General features: G+C 48.2%; 1 protein-coding gene and 1 pseudogene across 1 annotated transcript; both read right to left on the bottom strand.

Annotated features, from left to right (window-relative positions):
* Nucleotides 1-864: 864 nt before the first annotated feature.
* On the bottom strand, nt 865-2,629 carry LOC123429004 (annotated as a pseudogene).
* Nucleotides 2,630-4,614: 1,985 nt separating this feature from the next.
* On the bottom strand, nt 4,615-6,390 carry LOC123429003 (berberine bridge enzyme-like Cyn d 4). Its single transcript, XM_045113075.1, has one exon. The coding sequence runs from the start codon at nt 6,362-6,364 to the stop codon at nt 4,769-4,771; it is 1,596 nt and encodes a 531-aa protein (XP_044969010.1). The 5' UTR covers nt 6,365-6,390; the 3' UTR covers nt 4,615-4,768.
* Between the last annotated feature and the right edge of the window lie 13,292 nt (nt 6,391-19,682).

Genomic DNA, 19,682 nt, shown 5'->3' with positions numbered 1-19,682 from the left:
ATTAATGAGACATTGTACAGTGATTTGTTTATCGGGACATCTCTCAGGCTATAGCGCACTATTTTTCCACGGATTCCTTCTTTCCGTGTATAATTGTAGCAACTAAAACCCCTGCAAAACTTGCGTAATGAAATCTTTCGTAAAGCATATACAATGATTAATAAGACTGTTTTATCTTATTAAACCTGTCACTGACAAAATGTATAATTTTTATCTATTAACTTTTTTTTGTCGGACAAATTATCAGTTAATTTATCGTTAGTAACTAGATATTCCTAAAAATATGACGAGACATATCTCTACTACTATGATACACAAGATTTTGAATCTAGATCAACAGTCCACTAAGACTCCGGAGCAATTACAAGCCATAGGTTTGTTTCATAAGATGAGTATCCACTATTCACCAGTGACCTAGCCAGGAGATCTAACGGTTGACATTTCTTGGATTTGCTATGTACGGACATGCCCAAAACGATTCGATGACCTTTCTAGAATAGAACGGGCTTTGCTACACATACCTAATTAAGCTATGCAAAGCTAACCGCATGACATATATGATAAGCAATTCAAGCAATTAAAATAACTAGGTAAAGCTAACCACATGACATACGTAATTAAGCTAGCTACGTGAAAACTGGTTTGGGGAGATTTGATTGAAAAAAATAGCATGGACCCCACGCCCTGAAAACTGATTAGGAAGTTTAAGAGCATCTTCAGCTGTTTGGCCTTTGAAGGGCGTTTCTCGGGCAAGAAAGGCGCTTCTTGGGGCTTTGCCGCAAATTATTTGGCGTGGGGTAATCTATTCCTAGTCGCGAACGTAATTTAGCTGAACTCAAAAAAATTCAAAGCCGGATGCATCAGTTCAGATGTTTTAACCAAAATATTTTCAAAGCGAGGAGGAAAGATACAATGCGTACATGTAGACATACAGTATGGCTACCATGTATGCAAAAATAATTAAGGCCTGCAGTCCACATCAATTCAGATGTTTGAACCAAAATATTTTCAAAGTGGGGAGGAAAGAGGCCTTGGCCGCCGCTGCATCATCGGTATCATGGCGGGACGTTTTGCTTGTTTTGGTAGCGGGATGCTTTGCTCGTTGCGGAAGTAGTTGTGGGGGTCGATCAGAGCCTTGGCCTTGGTGAGCCTCTCGTAGTTACCTTCGAAATATTTTGGTCCCCAGTCGAGGCCAAGATCCAGGTCCCTGCAGTTGAAGTAGGCTCCCCTTGGCCTAGATTGGGATCTCACGTACGGCGCCATGAACGCGTGCATGTCCTTCACCCACTTGGTCTGCACGATCTCATCTTCGGAATTCACCAGCCAGTAGTTGTAGACCTGCATGTGGTACAGCACGGTGCGGGTACGGTGTCGCGTCGTCGGACACATTGTCCATCCGCGCCCCGTAGGGCACCAGGATGATCTGCCCCTTGCTCGCGTCGTTGAGCTTGGGGAAGACGTCGGCCCACACGAACCGGGGAATGGGCTGTCGGATGTAGTCGGTCGTCGCCTTGAAGCCGTGGGTCATGTCGAACTCGGAGGTGGTCCGGTTCAGGAGGTCCTCCACGGTCGAGCCGTTGCCGAGGTAGACGTACACCACCGACCTGACCCAGGTCATCTCCTTGCAGTCCGAGCGGTTGATCCCCAGCTCCGGGAAGCGGCTGCTCATCACCGGCAGGAGCTTGTCACAGCTACCGAGGTACAGGGACCGGAAGTCGGCCGTGTTCTTCTGGAGGAGCACCCTGATGTAGAGTTCGGCCGGCAGGGCCGGCGCCACCTTTTGCCACCTGTTGATCACGTCCACGGCGCCCTGGCTGGCGGACACCGACACCTTGAAGACCGTGACCGTGGCCGGGACGGGAACAAGTCTCACCTGCCACCTTAGCACGACGCCGAAGCTCCCGCCACCGCCGCCTCGGATGGCCCAGAAGACGTCGCTCCCCATGGTGTCCTTGTACATGAGCCTCCCCTCGGCATCCACCAGCTCGGCGTCGATGATGTTGTCGATGGACAAGCCGTACTTACGCATCAGCATGCCGAAACCGCCACCGGTGAAGTGTCCTCCGACACCGACGGTCGGGCACACGCCGGCCGGGAAGGCGAGCACGTCGGTCGCATTCCCGATGGCGTAGTAGAGCTCGCCGAGCGTCGCGCCGGAGTCCACCCACACCGTCCGCGCCTGCACGTCGACGTGCACGCCGTGGAGCAATGACAGGTCGAGCATGGCGAAGTCCGCGGCGCCGTCCACGGACCGGTACGAGAGTCCCTCGTAGTCGTGCCCGCCGCTGCGCACGCGGATGGGCATTTCGTATCGGCGGCCGCATTTCACGGCGTGCTGCACGTGGACGGCCTGCGTTGGCGTCACGAGGTAGAGTGGCCTCCCGGTGGTGGTATTCGTCAAGAACTTGGGGTTCCTGATGTAGGCTTGGAGCTGCAGGTTGAAGGAACCTGAGCCGTGCGTGAACACGAGCTGACTGGGGATGCTAACCAAGAGGCATCCGCGGAAGGAAGAAGAAGAAGAAGAAGAAGAAGGTGTCATGGAGGCGTAGATGCTGTAGCACAAGAAGAAGGTGATGAGCAGCAGCAGCACCGGCGCTAATAACTTGAAGCTCTTGGCCATGGCCATCTTTGTTACTACTACTACGTAGATTGTTGCAGTGCTGCATGCATGGCACCAAGCCTGATCAACATGTATATATATGCATTGCAGGACTTAAAGTGAAAGCATGATGTCACCGCCATGACATCACTGATCAGTGATCACTAGGTACTCGAATGTGCATGCATGCACGAGCATACGATCATGATCAGTGATCATACGATCGTCAACCGATTGTCGATCGGTGCACCCACCAGGTTGGATGAGTGTGAACGGCATAGACCAACGCGGATTAATTCCATCCACCACCCACCATAATAAGGACTTCTCGTTCATTAATTGCAATTCATTCATGATCTGCTTTCGGTCACACCGTGTCTTAATTAGTCTGAGTTTACGGTTGCTAACAAAACTATACGAGGTGATCATGTAGAATAATGTACAACGAGGATTTGGTTCGCACGCTCGAGGTTTTTGGGAGGAAGCCCGCCAACTTATGGACATCAAACTCCCGCGGCACCATCCATCAACATGTGCGACTAATATTTTATGCGGACCAAAGTTCAGGGCGCAAGAACGAGCAACGGTCATCACAGTGATATGGCCCATTTGGTGCGATGGCGACAAGCTGGATCCGGCCAACATGGTGCGACTCACTAGAGAAGCATTGGCCATGCTTGACATTCCACCGCAGCATGCAATCGTCTTGCTAGGCCATGGCTGGCGACCACCGGAGCTTGACCATGTTAAAATAAACACTGATGCGGCAATCCTTCATGACCAACGAAAGAGTGGAGCGGGTGGCGTTGCACGCACACCTACAACTTTCATGGGTGCCTGGTGTAAGCCGCATCCTAGAGTGACTGACCCCTGATCGCAGAAGCCCTGGCGGTTCGAGACGGAGTCATCTTTGCAATTCTCATAGGGTTCTTGCATCTGGAGATGGAAACCGACAGCCTGGAGGTGGTAAACCTGTGGAACTCTCGTCACAACAGTCGATCAGTTGTGGCACCAATTCTTCTATAAATTGATGAGTTATCTACTAGTTTTAACTCTTCCATAATTCAGCATATAAGTATATCAGCCAAAGGTCCACCTCAACTTTGCGCGCTTGTGCGGTGACTGTTACCGAAAGCTGGCTTACGGAGACTTCCAGCTTCCCGATCAGCAGCCTATTGGCTGACTGCGTAGCGAATGCCTTTTTACATGTTTTGTGAACCGTCCAGAAGGTTAATGATTCGATTTTTTTTATAGTTTATGTGAACCGTCCAGAAGTTTGACTTCAAATAAATCATATGTGAAGAGTAAAAAGGAACGAAATGAGTTTGACTTCAGCACACTAGTTATTTATTTGTTCTTTGTAAGTTTGAACGATGTTTGGGCTGAAGAAGACGGAATGGAGTAGTATGCTAGCAGCGAGAGATGTTTGAAAGTACAACAAGCAGGTCTACTAGTGTCCTTTTAGCACAACATAACCGCACTTGATTGGGTTGGAGATATATTGGTGTCAACATAACTGTACATATTAATAATTTTTGTAGCAAGTCCTTGTTTGTTTGTTGACCTACACGATAACACCTAGCTCTACTTTAATTGTTGATTGTGATTAAGCTGAGCTACTATAAGCTACTCCTAAGTCAATGTACTACTGTCCGTTCCTTTTTATTGCTTTTGAAACCAAGCATGTAATGTAACAACAACACTTCAACTGGATGTGAAAGAAAACAATTGACGATGGATTTAAATGGCTGAAACCATGAAATACTACACTTCATCCATCTTCCGTTGTTTAGAATTTTATTTGGCATTGATGTTAATGGAGGTTAAGGTCATCTCTTGTCCGAGTTCCCAAACATCATACAACCCTTGCTCAAAATACCTAATTATGACTTGCTCCTCATTATTATTAATATTATTAATGTGGGTGTTCTTCCTTAGCAAACCTCTACAGCAAAACAAATCACAGCTGAAAAAAAGGGAGCCCTTCTCATCCTTTGAAGGTTTACATGTCGGGTGTCACTCGGGAGTGTGATTTATTAATGAAATTTTCTCAAGATACAACACGCACAATGTAGATATACAGTAGCTACCACATACGGAAAATGAAAGAAAAACATGTCGATCGACAACAAGATCGTTTAACCACGACAGCGCCATTTTGCCGATACTTCAAAAGGAGGATGAAAGAGCCTCCGGCCTCTGCATTAGGTAGCCATGTTTTGGTGACGGGATGCTTTGCTCGTTGTGGAAGTAGTCATCGTAGTCGATCATACCCTTGGCCATGACGAGCCTCGGGTAGTTACGCTTGAAGTATTTGGGCCCCCAGACCTCGAAGCTATCGCCAAGATCCAGGTCCCTGTAGTTGAAGTAGGCTTCCCTTGGGTTGGAGCTCACGTACGGTGCCATGAACGTGTACATGTCCCTGATCCACTTGGTCTGCACGGTTCCGTTCCCCGAAGCCATATTCCAGTAGTTGATGTATTGGATGTTGTACAACACACCGGCACGGTGGGGAAACGGCGTGGCTGACTCTGGCACGGCGCTGATCTTCCCGCCGTAGGGATCCAGGATCATGAGCCCATAGTGTGCCTCGGGCTGCGCGAGCTTGGTGAAGATACTGGCCCATACGTCCCGGGGAATGGCCTGTCGGACGAAGTCAGACTTGGCCTTGAAACCGTTGTTATGGGCGAACGCCGAGGAGGTCCGGTTCAGGAGGTCCTCCACGGTCGAGTTGTTGCCGAGGTAGATGTAGGGCACAGATTGGATCCATGTCATCTCTTTGCAGTCGGAGCGGTTGAACTTGAGCTCAGGGAAGTGGTCACTCATCACTGGCAGGAGGACGTCGCAGGTTCCGAGGAACAAGGACTGGAAGTCTGCCCTCTGATTCTGGACGAGCACCCTGATGAACAGGTCGTCCCGCAGTGTCGGCGCGACTTGCTGCCACTTGGTGACCACGTCCACTGCGCCTTGTCTAGTGGACACCGAGACGTTGAACACGGTGACCGTCCGCGGGACGGGGACAAGCTTCACCTGCCACTTTAGCACGATGCCGAAGCTCTCCCCGCCGCCGCCACGGATGGCCCAGAACACGTCGCTCCCCATGGAGGTTTTGTTCAGGAGCCTCCCCTTGGCATCCACGAGCTCGACATCGATGACGTTGTCGATGGCCAGGCCGTACTTTCGCATCAGCATGCCGAAGCCGCCGCCGCTGAAATGACCTCCGACACCGACGGTCGGGCACAAGCCAGCCGGGAATCCCAACACGTCGCTCGCCTTCCAGACTTTGTAGTAGAGCTCGCCGAGGGTCGCGCCGGACTCCACCCACGCCGTTGACGTGTGGCTGTCGACGCTCACTTTGTGGAGCTGTGATAGGTCGAGCACGACAAAGTCCTTGGCATGCACGGACCGGTACGACAGACCCTCGTAGTCGTGCCCACCGCTGCGCACGCGGATGGACATATTGCATTGCCTGCCACATCGCACGGTGCCTTGGACATGGGAGGTGTTCGTCGGCATGACGATGTAGAGTGGCTTCACGTTGGTATTCGCCATGAACTTTGGGTTCCTGATGTAGGCTTCGAGCTGTCGCTTGAACGAACAAGAGTTTTGCGTCAACACCGGGATGCGGCTGTCGGAGAGGCACTGGAGGAAGCCATTGGACGAAGCCTGGGAAGAAGAAGAGATCACGAAGTAGAAGCACAACAAGCAGAAAAGGCAGGTGAAGGTGAGCAGCACCGGCACAAATAAGTTGAAGCTCCTGGCCATGGCTATCTTTGCTATACTAATTAAGGTAGTAGCTTGCAGTGTGAGTGTTGCATGGCACGAAGTCTGGTCTATATATAGCCTAAGGGCATCAACATATGTGCACAACTCTTGTCATTTGACTCTCTCTCTCTCTCTCTCTCTCAAAAGAAACATTTGTCCTTTGATGTGAAAATAAAAGCAGTTTGTTCATGACGTCATCGTCATAGCATCACTTAGTTGCGTCACATGCATGCACGAGATCACTTAGTTTGTACTTACCACGTTGCAAATGACGACCAATTTTAGTTTCAATCGAAACCATAAAAAAAAGGAAAAACAAAATTGCTCACTTTATTTTGTTCTCTTCTCACATGCAATAACACATGACTTAGAAGTACATACTTGCAGTAGCAAGTTCTTCTTTATTACACCCACCGTAGACGCTGAAGGTGATCTATCTACATCCTGACTTCTGATCATATCCATGCAAGTCTTGCCTTTCTCCATGTAAGCCTTTGGGAACTATTGGGATATATAAGATTGTCTCGATATATATATACATGCTGGACACTATCCTCTTGTAGGTCGATTTTCGTGTTTTCACCCTTTTTGCAAAGTTTAGTAGCGAGATCAGACCCTCATCTAAAAAAAATCAGGATCTCGCTAAACTTTGCAAAAAGGGTCAAAATACGAAAATCGGCGCCTCTTGTATATATATATTCTATGCTACGTACCTGCATATATAGCGTACGGGCTATGTGTATATATTCTATGCTATGTAGCTGTATATATAAGAGGTTAGCTGTATATATTATATGCTATGCTATGTAGCTGTATACACAACTATGTTCTGTGTACCATACATAGTTGTGTAGAGCAGGGTACAAGCTATGTATGGGTCCATGCTGTACACAACTCTTGTCCTTTGATGAAAGTGAAAGCGTTGAAATCTTATCTCAGTTGTGTCAAAGACACACCTCGTGCAGAACGAGGATGAAAGCAGCTTGATGTCGCACATTTATAATTTATTAATTACTTCCTCCGTCCTAAATTTTTTGTCTTAGCTTTATCTAGAAATGTATGTATCTGAATATTAAAACTTGACTAGATACATTCATATCTAAACAAATCTAAGACAAGAATTTTGGGACGGAGGGAGTATTAGTTAAATAGTATGGATATGTGAGGGCCATGATTCGCCTTTTAAGTATACCCAACGTGTCCAAACCCTAAATTAGTGCTCGGATATCCCGCTGGGTAACAAAGCTATTCCAACCATTCATATATAGGGCCTAAGACGAATTGTGATATTTACCGTGACTATCGGTCAATTAATAATATATGTAGTTCATGCTACTATAATTTTTTTATCATTGGGAACCGTTTGCATATACAACTTCAACAATATAGTACTAAACATCACAAATTATTATATTATTAGCCCCTATATATTGGGAGTGCCAGTTTGCTTGAGGACGTCGTCAACGTTGACATCACGCACTCGTTGATCGAGTGTTCATGCACGACATCCGTTGCTACCCTTAATCAATTAGTTGATGTGTGACACTGAAAATGTTGAAGCTGGTGAGTGTGAACGACATGGACCAACAATGATTCAATCATCCACCGATAATCAATCGGTTGCTTGTAGGTAGCTACTAGTACGTACTATCGATTTGCTTTCTGTTGCATCAAATCATTGTTGTTCATAATTTTCTTTGAGACACATGGTCCTAATTAATTAGAACGAGTTATTGTTGCTGAATCGAGACTTGATGAACATGGATGGAGTTTGATTTAAATAATTAGAGGCAAAATAATAATAATAGTGATCACACAAGAGATGCTATCTGCTACTAGAAACCATAGGAAGCCATGTACAATTTATGTTTTGTTTTATTTTCCCCAAAATACTCAAAATGATGCAGTACATTGAAGACGTGATTTTCCAGAGAATAGTTAAATTTCAAGTTGAAACTCAAATATATTTTTGTGGTGTGAAACAACTTGACCAATAAATTTCTGTGAACATTAAAACATCACTATTAAAAGTTGAATTTAAAATTTGAATAACATGCTCATTTATCGACTATTTCTAAGATTGTATTTCAAATATTTTTCACTCACAAATAGACATGTGTCCATATACTCACCGATGGACTTGAGGCTGTTGGGAGGACAGGAGCCGCTCGGGAACAACGACGAATTGAAGAACCCTTAGGTAATCGTGAGATTGCCCACGCTAATCTGAGTACTGGCACTATTGTAGGAATGCCTACGAATGACGGGTGTAGAAAGCCTACCAGTCCATTTGTTTGTTATACCTCTGCTTTAAATGTTGTTTGTGATTAAGTAGTACTGATACAGGTCAGTTCTAAGTAAATTGAAACACTGCCCGGCAGTCCATTTTTTTTAAACCGAGCCTGAAAAATAAGAACCACTACACTCCATTTGCTCTCTTGCATGTTCCTTCTAAAATCAAGTTGTTCCTTGAATTTGTAACACCTAATTTTGGCAAATCACCATTCGTAAAAAGTTGTAGTTTGTTGTGGCATCACTCACCGTCATGTGATGAAACTGGTGCACAACTCTTGTCCTTTCATCGTCATGAAACTAAAAGAAGTTTATTGTGGCATCACTCACCCGCATGTGATGTACGTGCATGCATGAGTTCAAGTTTCCACCGTCAATCAATTAATGTACGTCCCACCTTGCAAATGCTGAATTAAGCTGGTGTGACCGTATGTAGACCAACGAGGCAACGAGGGTTCCATCGTCCAATGTTGATGTTGCGGAACGTCGCATGAGAAATAAAAATTTTCCTACGCGCATGAAGACCTATCATGGTGATGTCCATCTACGAGAGGGGATATTCGATCTACGTACCCTTGTAGACCGCACAGCAGAAGCGTTAGTGAACGCGGTTGATGTAGTGGAACGTCCTCACGTCCCTCGATCCGCCCCGCGAACCGTCCCGCGATCAGTCACACGATCTAGTGCCGAACGGACGGCACCTCCGCGTTCAGCACACGTACAGCTCGACGATGATCTCGGCCTTCTTGATCCAGCAAGAGAGACGGAGAGGTAGATGAGTTCTCCGGCAGCGTGACGACGCTCCGGAGGTTGGTGATGATCTTGTCTCAGCAGGGCTCCGCCCAAGCTCCGCAAAAACGCAATCTAGAGGTAAAACCGTGGAGATATGTGGTCGAGCTGCCGTGACAAAGTTGTGTCAAATCAGCCCTAAAACCTCCGTATATATAGGGGGAGGAGGGGGAGCCTTGCCTTGGGGTCCAAGGACTCCCAAGGGGGTCGGCCGAGCCAAGGGGGGCAACCCTCCCCTTCCAAACCGAGTCCAACTAGGTTTGGAAGGAGGAGTCCTTCCCCCTTTTCCCACCTCCTCTTTTTTTTCTTTTCTCTTTGATTTTCTTCCTATGGCGCATAGGGCCTTCTTGGGCTGTCCCACCAGCCCACTAAGGGCTAGTGCGCCACCCCCAAGGCCTATGGGCTTCCCCGGGGTGGGTTGCCCCCCCCCCCCCCCGGTGAACACCCGGAACCCATTCGTCATTCCCGGTAACTCCGAAAACCTTCCGGTATCAAATGAGGTCATCCTATATATCAATCTTTGTTTCCGGACCATTACGGAAACCCTCGTGACGTCCGTGATCTCATCCGGGACTCCGAACAACATTCGGTAACCAACCATATAACTCAAATACGCATAAAACAACGTCGAACCTTAAGTGTGCAGACTCTGCGGGTTCGAGAACTATGTAGACATGACCCGAGAGACTCCTCGGTCAATATCCAATAGCGGGACCTGGATGCCCATATTGGATCCTACATATTCTACGAAGATCTTATCGTTTGAACCTCAGTGCCAAGGATTCATATAATCCCGTATGTCATTCCCTTTGTCCTTCGGTATGTTACTTGCCCGAGATTCGATCGTCAGTATCCGTATACCTATTTCAATCTTGTTTACCGACAAGTCTCTTTACTCGTTCCATAATACAAGATCCCGCAACTTACACTAAGTCACATTGCTTGCAAGGCTTGTGTGTGATGTTGTATTACCGAGTGGGCCCCGAGATACCTCTCCGTCATACGGAGTGACAAATCCCAGTCCCGATCCATACTAACTCAACGAACACCTTCGGAGATACCTGTAGAGCATCTTTATAGTCACCCAGTTACGTTGCGACGTTTGATACACACAAAGTATTCCTCCGGTGTCAGTGAGTTATATGATCTCATGGTCACAGGAACAAATACTTGACACGCAAAAAACAGTAGCAACAAAATGACACGATCAACATGCTACGTCTATTAGTTTGGGTCTAGTCCATCATGTGATTCTCCTAATGACGTGATCCAGTTATCAAGCAACAACACCTTGTTCATAATCAGAAGACACTAACTATCTTTGATCAACTGGCTAGCCAACTAGAGGCTTGCTAGGGACAGTGTTTTGTCTATGTATCCACACATGTATATAAGTCTTCATTCAATATAATTATAGCATGGATAATAAACGATTATCTTGATACAGGAATTATAATAATAACTACATTTATTATTGCCTCTAGGGCATAATTCCAACAGTCTCCCACTTGCACTAGAGTCAATAATCTAGCCCTCATATCATCATGTGAATTACATTGTAATAAATCTAACACCCATACAGTTCTGGTGTTGATCATGCTTTGCCCGTGGAAGAGGTTTAGTCAGCGGGTCTGCTACATTCAGATCCGTGTGCACTTTGCATATATTCACGTCCTCCCCTTCGATGTAGTCGCGGATGAGGTTGAAGCATCGTTTGATGTGTCTGGACTTCTTGTGAAACCGTGGTTCCTTTGCTAGGGCAATGGCACCCGTGTTGTCACAGAACAAGGTTATTGGATTCAGTGCGCTTGGCACCACTCCAAGATCCGTCATGAACTGCTTCATCCAGACACCCTCCTTAGCCGCCTCCGAGGCAGCCATGTACTCCGCTTCACATGTAGAATCTGCTACGACGCTCTGCTTGGAACTGCACCAGCTTACCGCACCCCATTAAGAATAAATACGTATCCGGTTTGCGACTTAGAGTCGTCCGGATCTGTGTCAAAGCTTGCATCGACGTAACCTTTTACGGCGAGCTCTTCGTCACCTCCATACACGAGAAACATCTCCTTAGTCCTTTTCAGGTACTTCAGGATATTCTTGACCGCCGTCCAGTGATCCACTCCTGGATTACTCTAGAACCTACCTGCCATACTTATGGCCAGGCTAACGTCCGGTCTAGTGCACAGCATTGCATACATGATAGAACCTATGGCTGAAGCATAGGGGACGGTGCTCATATGCTCTCTATCCTCATAATTTGCTGGGCACTGAGTCTTACTCAATCTCGTACCTTGTAAAAATGGCAAGAACCCTTTCTTGGACTGTTCCATTTTGAACCTCTTCAAAACTTTATCAAGGTATGTGCTTTGTGAAAGTCCTATCAGGCGTTTTGATCTATCCCTGTAGATCTTAATGCCTAGAATGTAAGCAGCTTCTCCTAGGTCCTTCATAGAGAAACTTTTATTCAAGTAATCCTTTATGCTCTCCAAAAACTCTACATTGTTTCCAATCAGCAATATGTCATCCACATATAATATTAGAAACGCCACAGAGCTCCCACTCACTTTCTTGTAAATACAAGATTCTCCAACCACTTGTATAAACCCAAATGCTTTGATCACCTCATCAAAGCGTTTGTTCCAACTCCGAGATGCTTGCACCAGTCCATAAATGGATCGCTGGAGCTTGCACACCTTGTTAGCATTCTTAGGATCGACAAAACCTTCGGGTTGCATCATATACAACTCTTCCTTAAGAAAACCGTTAAGGAACGCCGTTTTGACATCCATCTGCCAGATTTCATAATCGAAAAATGCAGCTATTGCTAACATGATTCTGACGGACTTAAGCATCGCTACGGGTGAGAAAGTCTCATCGTAGTCAACTCCTTGAACTTGTGAAAAACCCTTTTGTGACATCCTCGACTTTTGCTACCGTAATGATTCTAAATAAGCGACAGTGATCCTACGCTAATGATGCCACATCACCGTTAACTATATCAATGTTCTCGTGATGGTTGAAACCGAATCATAATTCGAAGCTTCGGGATTAAGTCAAACGTGAAAAGATTTTTATGTTGTTGAGATAACAACGTCGGGGAGTTATAAAGATTCCCCTAACAGATTATAATATCAAGTCGGGTACTTTTGGAATCTTTGATGATCCCGATATATTAAGAAAGGAGCTTTAACAAAATAAGTAAAGAAATATAGTAAATGAAAATAAATAAACAAAAGAAAGGACTAAAAGTATAAGTTATAAATTATAAAAGAAAGTAGATAAGAATAGAATAATAAAAGGGATTAGAATAAATAATAATAATAAAAAGGGAAAACAAACTAAGACAAAAGAAAACAAATTAAAAAAAAAAGAAAAAGAAAGCAACCCCACTCCCCCGGCCCAGCTGGGCCACCCACCGGCCCAACCGGCCAAACCCTAGACCCCCCTGGCGAGCAGCCCTCCCTCGCCAGCTCCCTCCCCCCCCTGAGCGCCGCCGCCAGCCACCCCCCCACCGACAGCGCGCCTCCATCTCCCCCTCGTGACCCCTCTCGGTCTCTCCCCCACCCCCACCGACACCCCCCCCCACGAGAGCCCCCACCTCCCGTGACTCTCTCCCACGACTCCCTCTCCCACCCCATCTCGCCCCCTCCCCACGACCCGCCTCCCTCCCACGTCGCCTCCTCCTCCCTCCCAGATCCCTCCGCCTCCTCCCGCCGGCGGCCCCTGCCACCTCTCGTCCCCCGCCAGCGAGCAGCCCTTCACTGGCCACCACCCCTCGCGGCCCCCTCCCCACGGCCTATCCTCCCCCCGGCGAGCCCCTGCGCCACGGCTTCACCACGCCGGCGACCCCCCTGCCTCTCCTCACCGACGGGCCCCCCCTCCCCGTCGCGCCCCCCCTCCTCCCGCTCGGTCCGGGAGGGACCGGGCAGGGAGACCGGCCTCCCTCGGCCCCTTCATCACGCCGGCGAGCCCCTCCCCCACCGGGCCTCCCCTACGCCTCTTCCTCGCCGGATCCGGCCGGTTCCCCCTCGCCGGCGCGTCATCACCATCATCACCGTCCCCTCCATCACCGGAACCACGCCGTCTCCACCGTCACCTTCGTGCGAACTCCGGCTTCACCGGGCCGTCACGTCACCGTCGGTGAGCCCCTCCTCGGGCTCCTCCCACCGTGTCGATCTCCTCGCCGTCCCGGTTCCGTTCCGGCAAACGGGGCCTCGATCCGTCGACGGTAGACTCCGGTAGGAGGATTTGAACTTTCGGTTCTTCTAGGTGGAGTTAGCAGAGAGAGTTCTGTGTCTTTGTTAACAGAGAGATGAGTGTTGAGAGTTTTGAGAGAATAAAATAAAAACAAATGATGTATTAGATGCGTATGTATGTATGTATGTATGTATGAGATGTGATGTATGTATTGCGTATATGGATATTTAGAGGAATACGGTATTTGCACGGTTAGGTATCTAATAAAATAGATGAGTAAATGGCCTAGGGTCACTTACCGGTGGGGCCAATGCACCCGCTGTCTATGACAGGGAGGCCCCACGCGAGAGTTAATATAAATTATAAAAAATAATGTTTTATTAAATAAATAAATAAATAGATATAATAATTAATTAATGAGTTAATGAATTAGTTAAATAAATATATAAGTTAATCTGTTAATTAGAATAATTAATTAACATGATTAGAGAATGACACGCGGGTCCCTCACTAAATTAATCTGATTAAATAATATTTAATCTTAAATAAAACTTGTGCCTATGACGTTCGGGACCCGCTGGTTAGTTGACCGGTCAAATGTTGATGTGAGCATGACATCGCGATGTTGTCATAACGGAATTTTATTAAATCTTTTAAATCTGTTTTTAATTCTTAAATAATTAATAAAACTTTGAAAATTAATATTAAATAATCCGTAAGTCAGATCGAAATAATTTCAACGTGAAAGTTGATCAGCAAAGCGAGACGAACCCGGATACACGGCCCGTTCGTCTGTCACGTGTCCCTAGCATAGCAAACATGGAACTTTTCCATCGTTTCCAGTGTAACCGGTAGTAGCCCGAGACCCGGAAAATATCGTCAGGTATTCTTCCGACCCGTCTATGACGGATGTTGCTGCGTTAGCTCATGTCTAGCCTGCATCTTGCCATGTCATGTTTTGTGTTGCATCGGTGCTATTATTTATTGTTTCTCCCCCCTCTTCTTACCGGTAGACCCCGAGACTGACGCTGCTGCCGGGTACATCTACGACCCTGCCGATCAGTCCTTTGCCGCAGAGCAGCAAGGCAAGCAAACTCCCCTTGATCATTCCTATATCGCCTATGTCTTTCTTCCTACTGCTTGCATTAGTATTTTGCTACTGTTGTAGTTAGCTCCTATATCTGATGCATAGCCTGTTTTTGATGAACTGCTACTTTCAGTCCTGTACTTTTAATCTGCTTAGTATAGGTGGAGCAGTCATCCCCTCTGACCCCGTAGTTCAGTTGCCCCGCTTGTTTTCTAATCTCGATCTCTGATCGACGAGCCAGACCCGACACAGCACATTCACCCCCTTCGTTGTACGACGCTATAGAGATACTATCGGGTACCGAGGGTGACACCTCGCTAAGTACTCCTGATGATATCTCTATAGTATAGCTAGTCGGTCGTGGTTATCGAGGGTGATTCCTCTTTCGCCATTCCCGATGACGCCCCTGTCGTGCAACCCCGCGAGTGTGGGACCCCCGAGGGTGATTCCTCTAAGCCCACCTTGACGGGTACATCGTTCGGAAACCAACGAGGGTGATCCCTCGGATTCCCTCGATGTTACAACCACACAGTTACTCGACCATGTTACTGGGATCTTCGGTGTTTAGTTGTAAGACGGGTGGATTCCCGCGAGACTGTGTTGCTGGCCTAATTAAAATGCTAATGGATTTGGGTATTTGATCTGTGTTGGTCGGAGACCTTTTCGCACTAACCGGCTACGCGGGAAGAATTATGGGTACTCGGTGTCGCGGTATCAGCCGAAGCTTTTCAGATGCCAGCAGTGTAGCGGCGCGCGCCCGAGTGGTCCCGAGATGCATCGCGCTTGTGATTAAGGGATGCTAGGACTGACGTCGGCCGCCCACGTCACGTGCAGGAGCGTGAAGGGGAACTGGGCCCATGAACCCTTTGTGCTTAGGATTTAGACCGGCGGGCTGGCCTCTCTGATTAGTCTTAGGTGGGGCTGCGACGTGTCGATATTCCGAGGCCGGGCAGGACCTAGAAAAGTATGTCTGGCCAGAGTGTTATCGAGCGTGACGGGACATGTGGTGCACCCCTGCAGGGATGGAAATTAACTATTCGGATAGCCGTGTCCACGGTTACAGGACGACTTGGAGTTGTGCCCCGATCTTATACAACTACAATTGTTACTTAACTGGAATTAGTTTGCCTCGGGATTGCTTCCTCGCAGGGAGTCGAGGGAGGATCTTTAGGCGTGACCTCACTTTAATTTTGCTACAACAATATGACTATTAATGTTTTACCCCCCCCCCCCTGTTCTACTCTCGTCTATTGCTGCAAGACCCTGAAGATGCTAGTCTTCGATAGGACTAGGCCTTCTCTCTCTATTCTCGCATTGCTGCAGTCAGTCCACATATAACCCCCTTCTTTGATACTGATGCATAATTAGAATAGTTCTGATGTAAGACTTGCGAGTACTTTGGATGAGTACTCACCGCTGCTTTGCTCCCCCCTTGTCCCCTTGATCCGTTTGCTGCGACCAGATGATGAAGCCCAGGAGATGGAGGTCCCCGCCACCGACGACTGCTACCCCGACGGTGCCTACTACTACGTGGAGGCCGCTGATGATCAGGAGTAGTTAGGAGGTTCCCAGGCAGGAGGCCTCGCCTCGTTCGATCGTTGTATCTTTTGTGCTAGCCTTCTCTAAGGCACCCCATGTTTTATGTCTGTACTCAGATATTTGTTGCTTCCGCTGACTCGTGTGTTTATCGAGCTTTCGTATTCTAGCCCTCGAGGCCCCTGGCTTGTAATATGAAGCTGATGTTATTTTATTTGTGTCTAGAGTTGTGTTGTGATATCTCCCCGTGAGTCCTTGGGTTTGATCGTACGCATTTGCGTGTATGATTAGCGTACGATTAAGCCTTGGGCGTCACAAGTTGGTATCAGAGCCAACTGCGTGTAGGTAGCCCCTTTCCAACTCTTGGGCCGAAGTTGAGTCTAGTGTTTGAAAACCTTACTAACACTGATGTTGTGGCTTACGGGCCCACATCTCAATTGGGTGGTATTAGTATCTTTTACTCCTTTCCTATACTCTGGGCTCTACTTTGTCTTCTCTTTCGGGTCAAAGATTTTACTAACTCTAACATTAGGTTCTCGAATCACATCGATCCGGAGCGCTGGACTATCTACTCTTTTCCTCCTGAATATGTATTACACACACTGTCATTGACATCCGTCAATCTTATTTTCAGATGCGTCCCGCAAGACAGCATGTGCGCCTGACAAAGGCCACTGAGACGACTGGGTTCCCGGCCATTTTGGTCGATCTTCTGACCAGGCTGGGATATCGCTGGTACCCCGAGTACACTGTGTTCGAGGATTTCCGCGAGTACAACCAGTACCAGTACCAGGCTGAGGTTCGCATCTTCGACCAGAGGGGTGGCGAGACCCTCAAGCGCCACGTGTTCTGTGGTATTGGAGTGTCGGTGAGATGGCCGTCCATGATGCGGCCTACATCGCCATCACCCGTCTCCGTGGAGCGTACCCTCACCTGGAGGAGAGCCCTTTCAGATACATCCCGCATGCTCCTGCTGGGGATGAGACTGGGTCTGATCTCACTGCCTACGCTTCTGACGTTCGGGAGCGCAGCGACCGTTCCTACGTCGCTGTCTGCGCCCCCTACGTGACGCGTCGCTACGACGCGCGGATTCTGGTGCAGTACACTAAGGCAATGGATCGTGCTTTTCGAGCTCTGACTGTGGAGTTGTATGCTACGCGCGCTCGTCTTTACGACGCGTTGACAGAGCTGCAACCATCACACTGTCCGAGGGTTCCACCTATGCGCATCCGCGAGCCGAGCAGGACAGAGCTACCATCAGCTCTCGAGTGCACTGTTGTTGGGGGTAGAACCCCTGCACTTGGACCTCAGCTGCTCGACTGGATGCGGTACCCTCACCAGAGTCACAACGGGACACAGGGTACTGTCCCTACCTTCTATCACCGCCAGCTACCAGGATTCGATCGTCCTCTCCGACGTTGATGTAGCCTTATCGCTACATCTCGTTGTGGTACTCTTCCACCGCGTGCCTGCGCGCCGCCTAGTGAGTCCAGGGTATCGTCAAATGCGTCCGGGCTATCGCCAAATTTCGAGTTTTTAATCGTTAGTCTGTAATTGAACTTATGTATGGGTCTGTATGTCGAACTCAACTACTATGGAGTATCTATCGCATTTCCCTTTCATTATGCTTGATTACTTCATAAATGCGTGCGATGCCTTTCAATTACTTTAAGCTAAACTACCCCTGCTAAATATTTAACAGGATGGTTAGACCAGTTGGCCGCCCGCGTGGCCCTGCCAACGATGCACCACCCCCGCCTCCTGAGTATATGGCGGGGATGATCCAACAGTTTGAGCTGAACCGCCAGTTTATGCAAGGGCTCATTGTTCAGTTCCAAAGGCCGAACATGAACCAACCACAAGGCGTGACACTGCAAGACTTCTGCCGTCTCAACCCTGCGATCTACCGCAGCTCAACTCAGCCTCTTGATGCTGATGACTGGCTCCGTGACATTTCTTATGAGCTAGAGTCTGCCAATGTGCCCGTGGCGAGCTATGTCAACTTTGCCGCCTACTTTCTGAAGGGTCCCGCTGCTCAATGGTGGGACAGCCACAGGCGCTCTCAGCCCGATGGAACTATCATCACTTGGGCAGAGTTCAAGGCTGCTTTCCGTGCTCGGTACATTCCCCAGGGAATCATGGACCGGAAGAAGCGTGAGTTCCGCAACTTGGTCCAGGGCAACAAGACTGTGGATGCTTATCAGCGGGAATTTCTGGAATTATCTCGCTATGCTGAAGAAGACATTGCGACTGATGCACGCAGGCAGGAGAAGTTCCGTGAAGGCCTCCACCCTGATATCAAGCTGACACTCCTCGTTCAGGACTATGCTGATTTCGCCACCCTCGTGAACAAGGCTATTCAGGTTGAGACTGGTCTGCAGGAATACAAAGATAGCAGCAAGCGCAACCATGACATGGGCTCATCTTCGGGCTCATCTGCACAGAAGCGGAAGATCTGGATTCCCAACAACATGTACCATGCACCTGCTCCTACTCCGAGGCCGTCCTATGCTGCACCTCGCCTGCCTCCTCCACCACCTAGGCAGCCGAGGCTTCCAGCTCCACCGCCTCGAGTTCCTCCTTCCCGTCCTGAGGACGGGCTGTGCTTCAAGTGTGGCCATCCAGGTCACCGTGCTAGAGACTGCAGGCAGAATCAGAATCAGCTGGCACTTCCCGCAACTGGCCGTGGCAACAACCAGAACCGCAACTTCAACACTAAGCCTGCTTATGTTCGTGGTCAGGCCAACAACATTGATATGGGTCAAGCTCAAGACCAGCCTGCTACCGTGATGGGTACACTTCTCGTTAACTCAGTACCTGCTTCTGTATTGTTTGATACAGGAGCATCGCATTCCTTTATGTCGGAAAATTTTGCATACATGCATGACATTAGGAGCGAAGAGATGAACATCCCGATAGTGGTAAACACCCCTGGGGGCGAATGCCGAACCTCTGTGGTTTGCCCCCATGTTCCAGTTGAAATTGAAGGATTAGAATTCCTTGCCAACCCCATCCTACTAAAGTCATCCAACATTGATCTCATATTGGGGATGGACTGGTTGAAAGCTCATACGACATCGATCGTTTGTGCCACCAAAACCGTCCACCTCCTACACCCTTCAGATGAAGTAATAAGCTACCATGCTCATCTCGTCCGTAATGCTGAGGCACGACTGTATGCTTTGAATGCATTAAATGCGTCACCTCTGGAAGGGATTGAAAACATACCAGTGGTCCGAGAATTTCAAGATGTCTTTCCAGAAGAACTTCCGGGGATACCCCCTGCTCGAGCTGTCGAATTTGTCATTGACTTGGTACCCGGTACCACTCCTATTGCCAAGCGTCCTTATAAAATGCCACCACATGAACTCCTTGAACTTAAGCAAGAAATTGACAACTCGCTCCGTCTGGGTT

The sequence above is a fragment of the Hordeum vulgare genome, chromosome 2H (assembly GCF_904849725.1).
Source record: "Hordeum vulgare subsp. vulgare chromosome 2H, MorexV3_pseudomolecules_assembly, whole genome shotgun sequence".
Lineage (NCBI taxonomy): Eukaryota > Viridiplantae > Streptophyta > Magnoliopsida > Poales > Poaceae > Hordeum > Hordeum vulgare.
The sequence above is the reverse complement of the archived record's forward strand: the minus strand, read 5'-3'. Positions and strand labels throughout refer to the sequence as shown.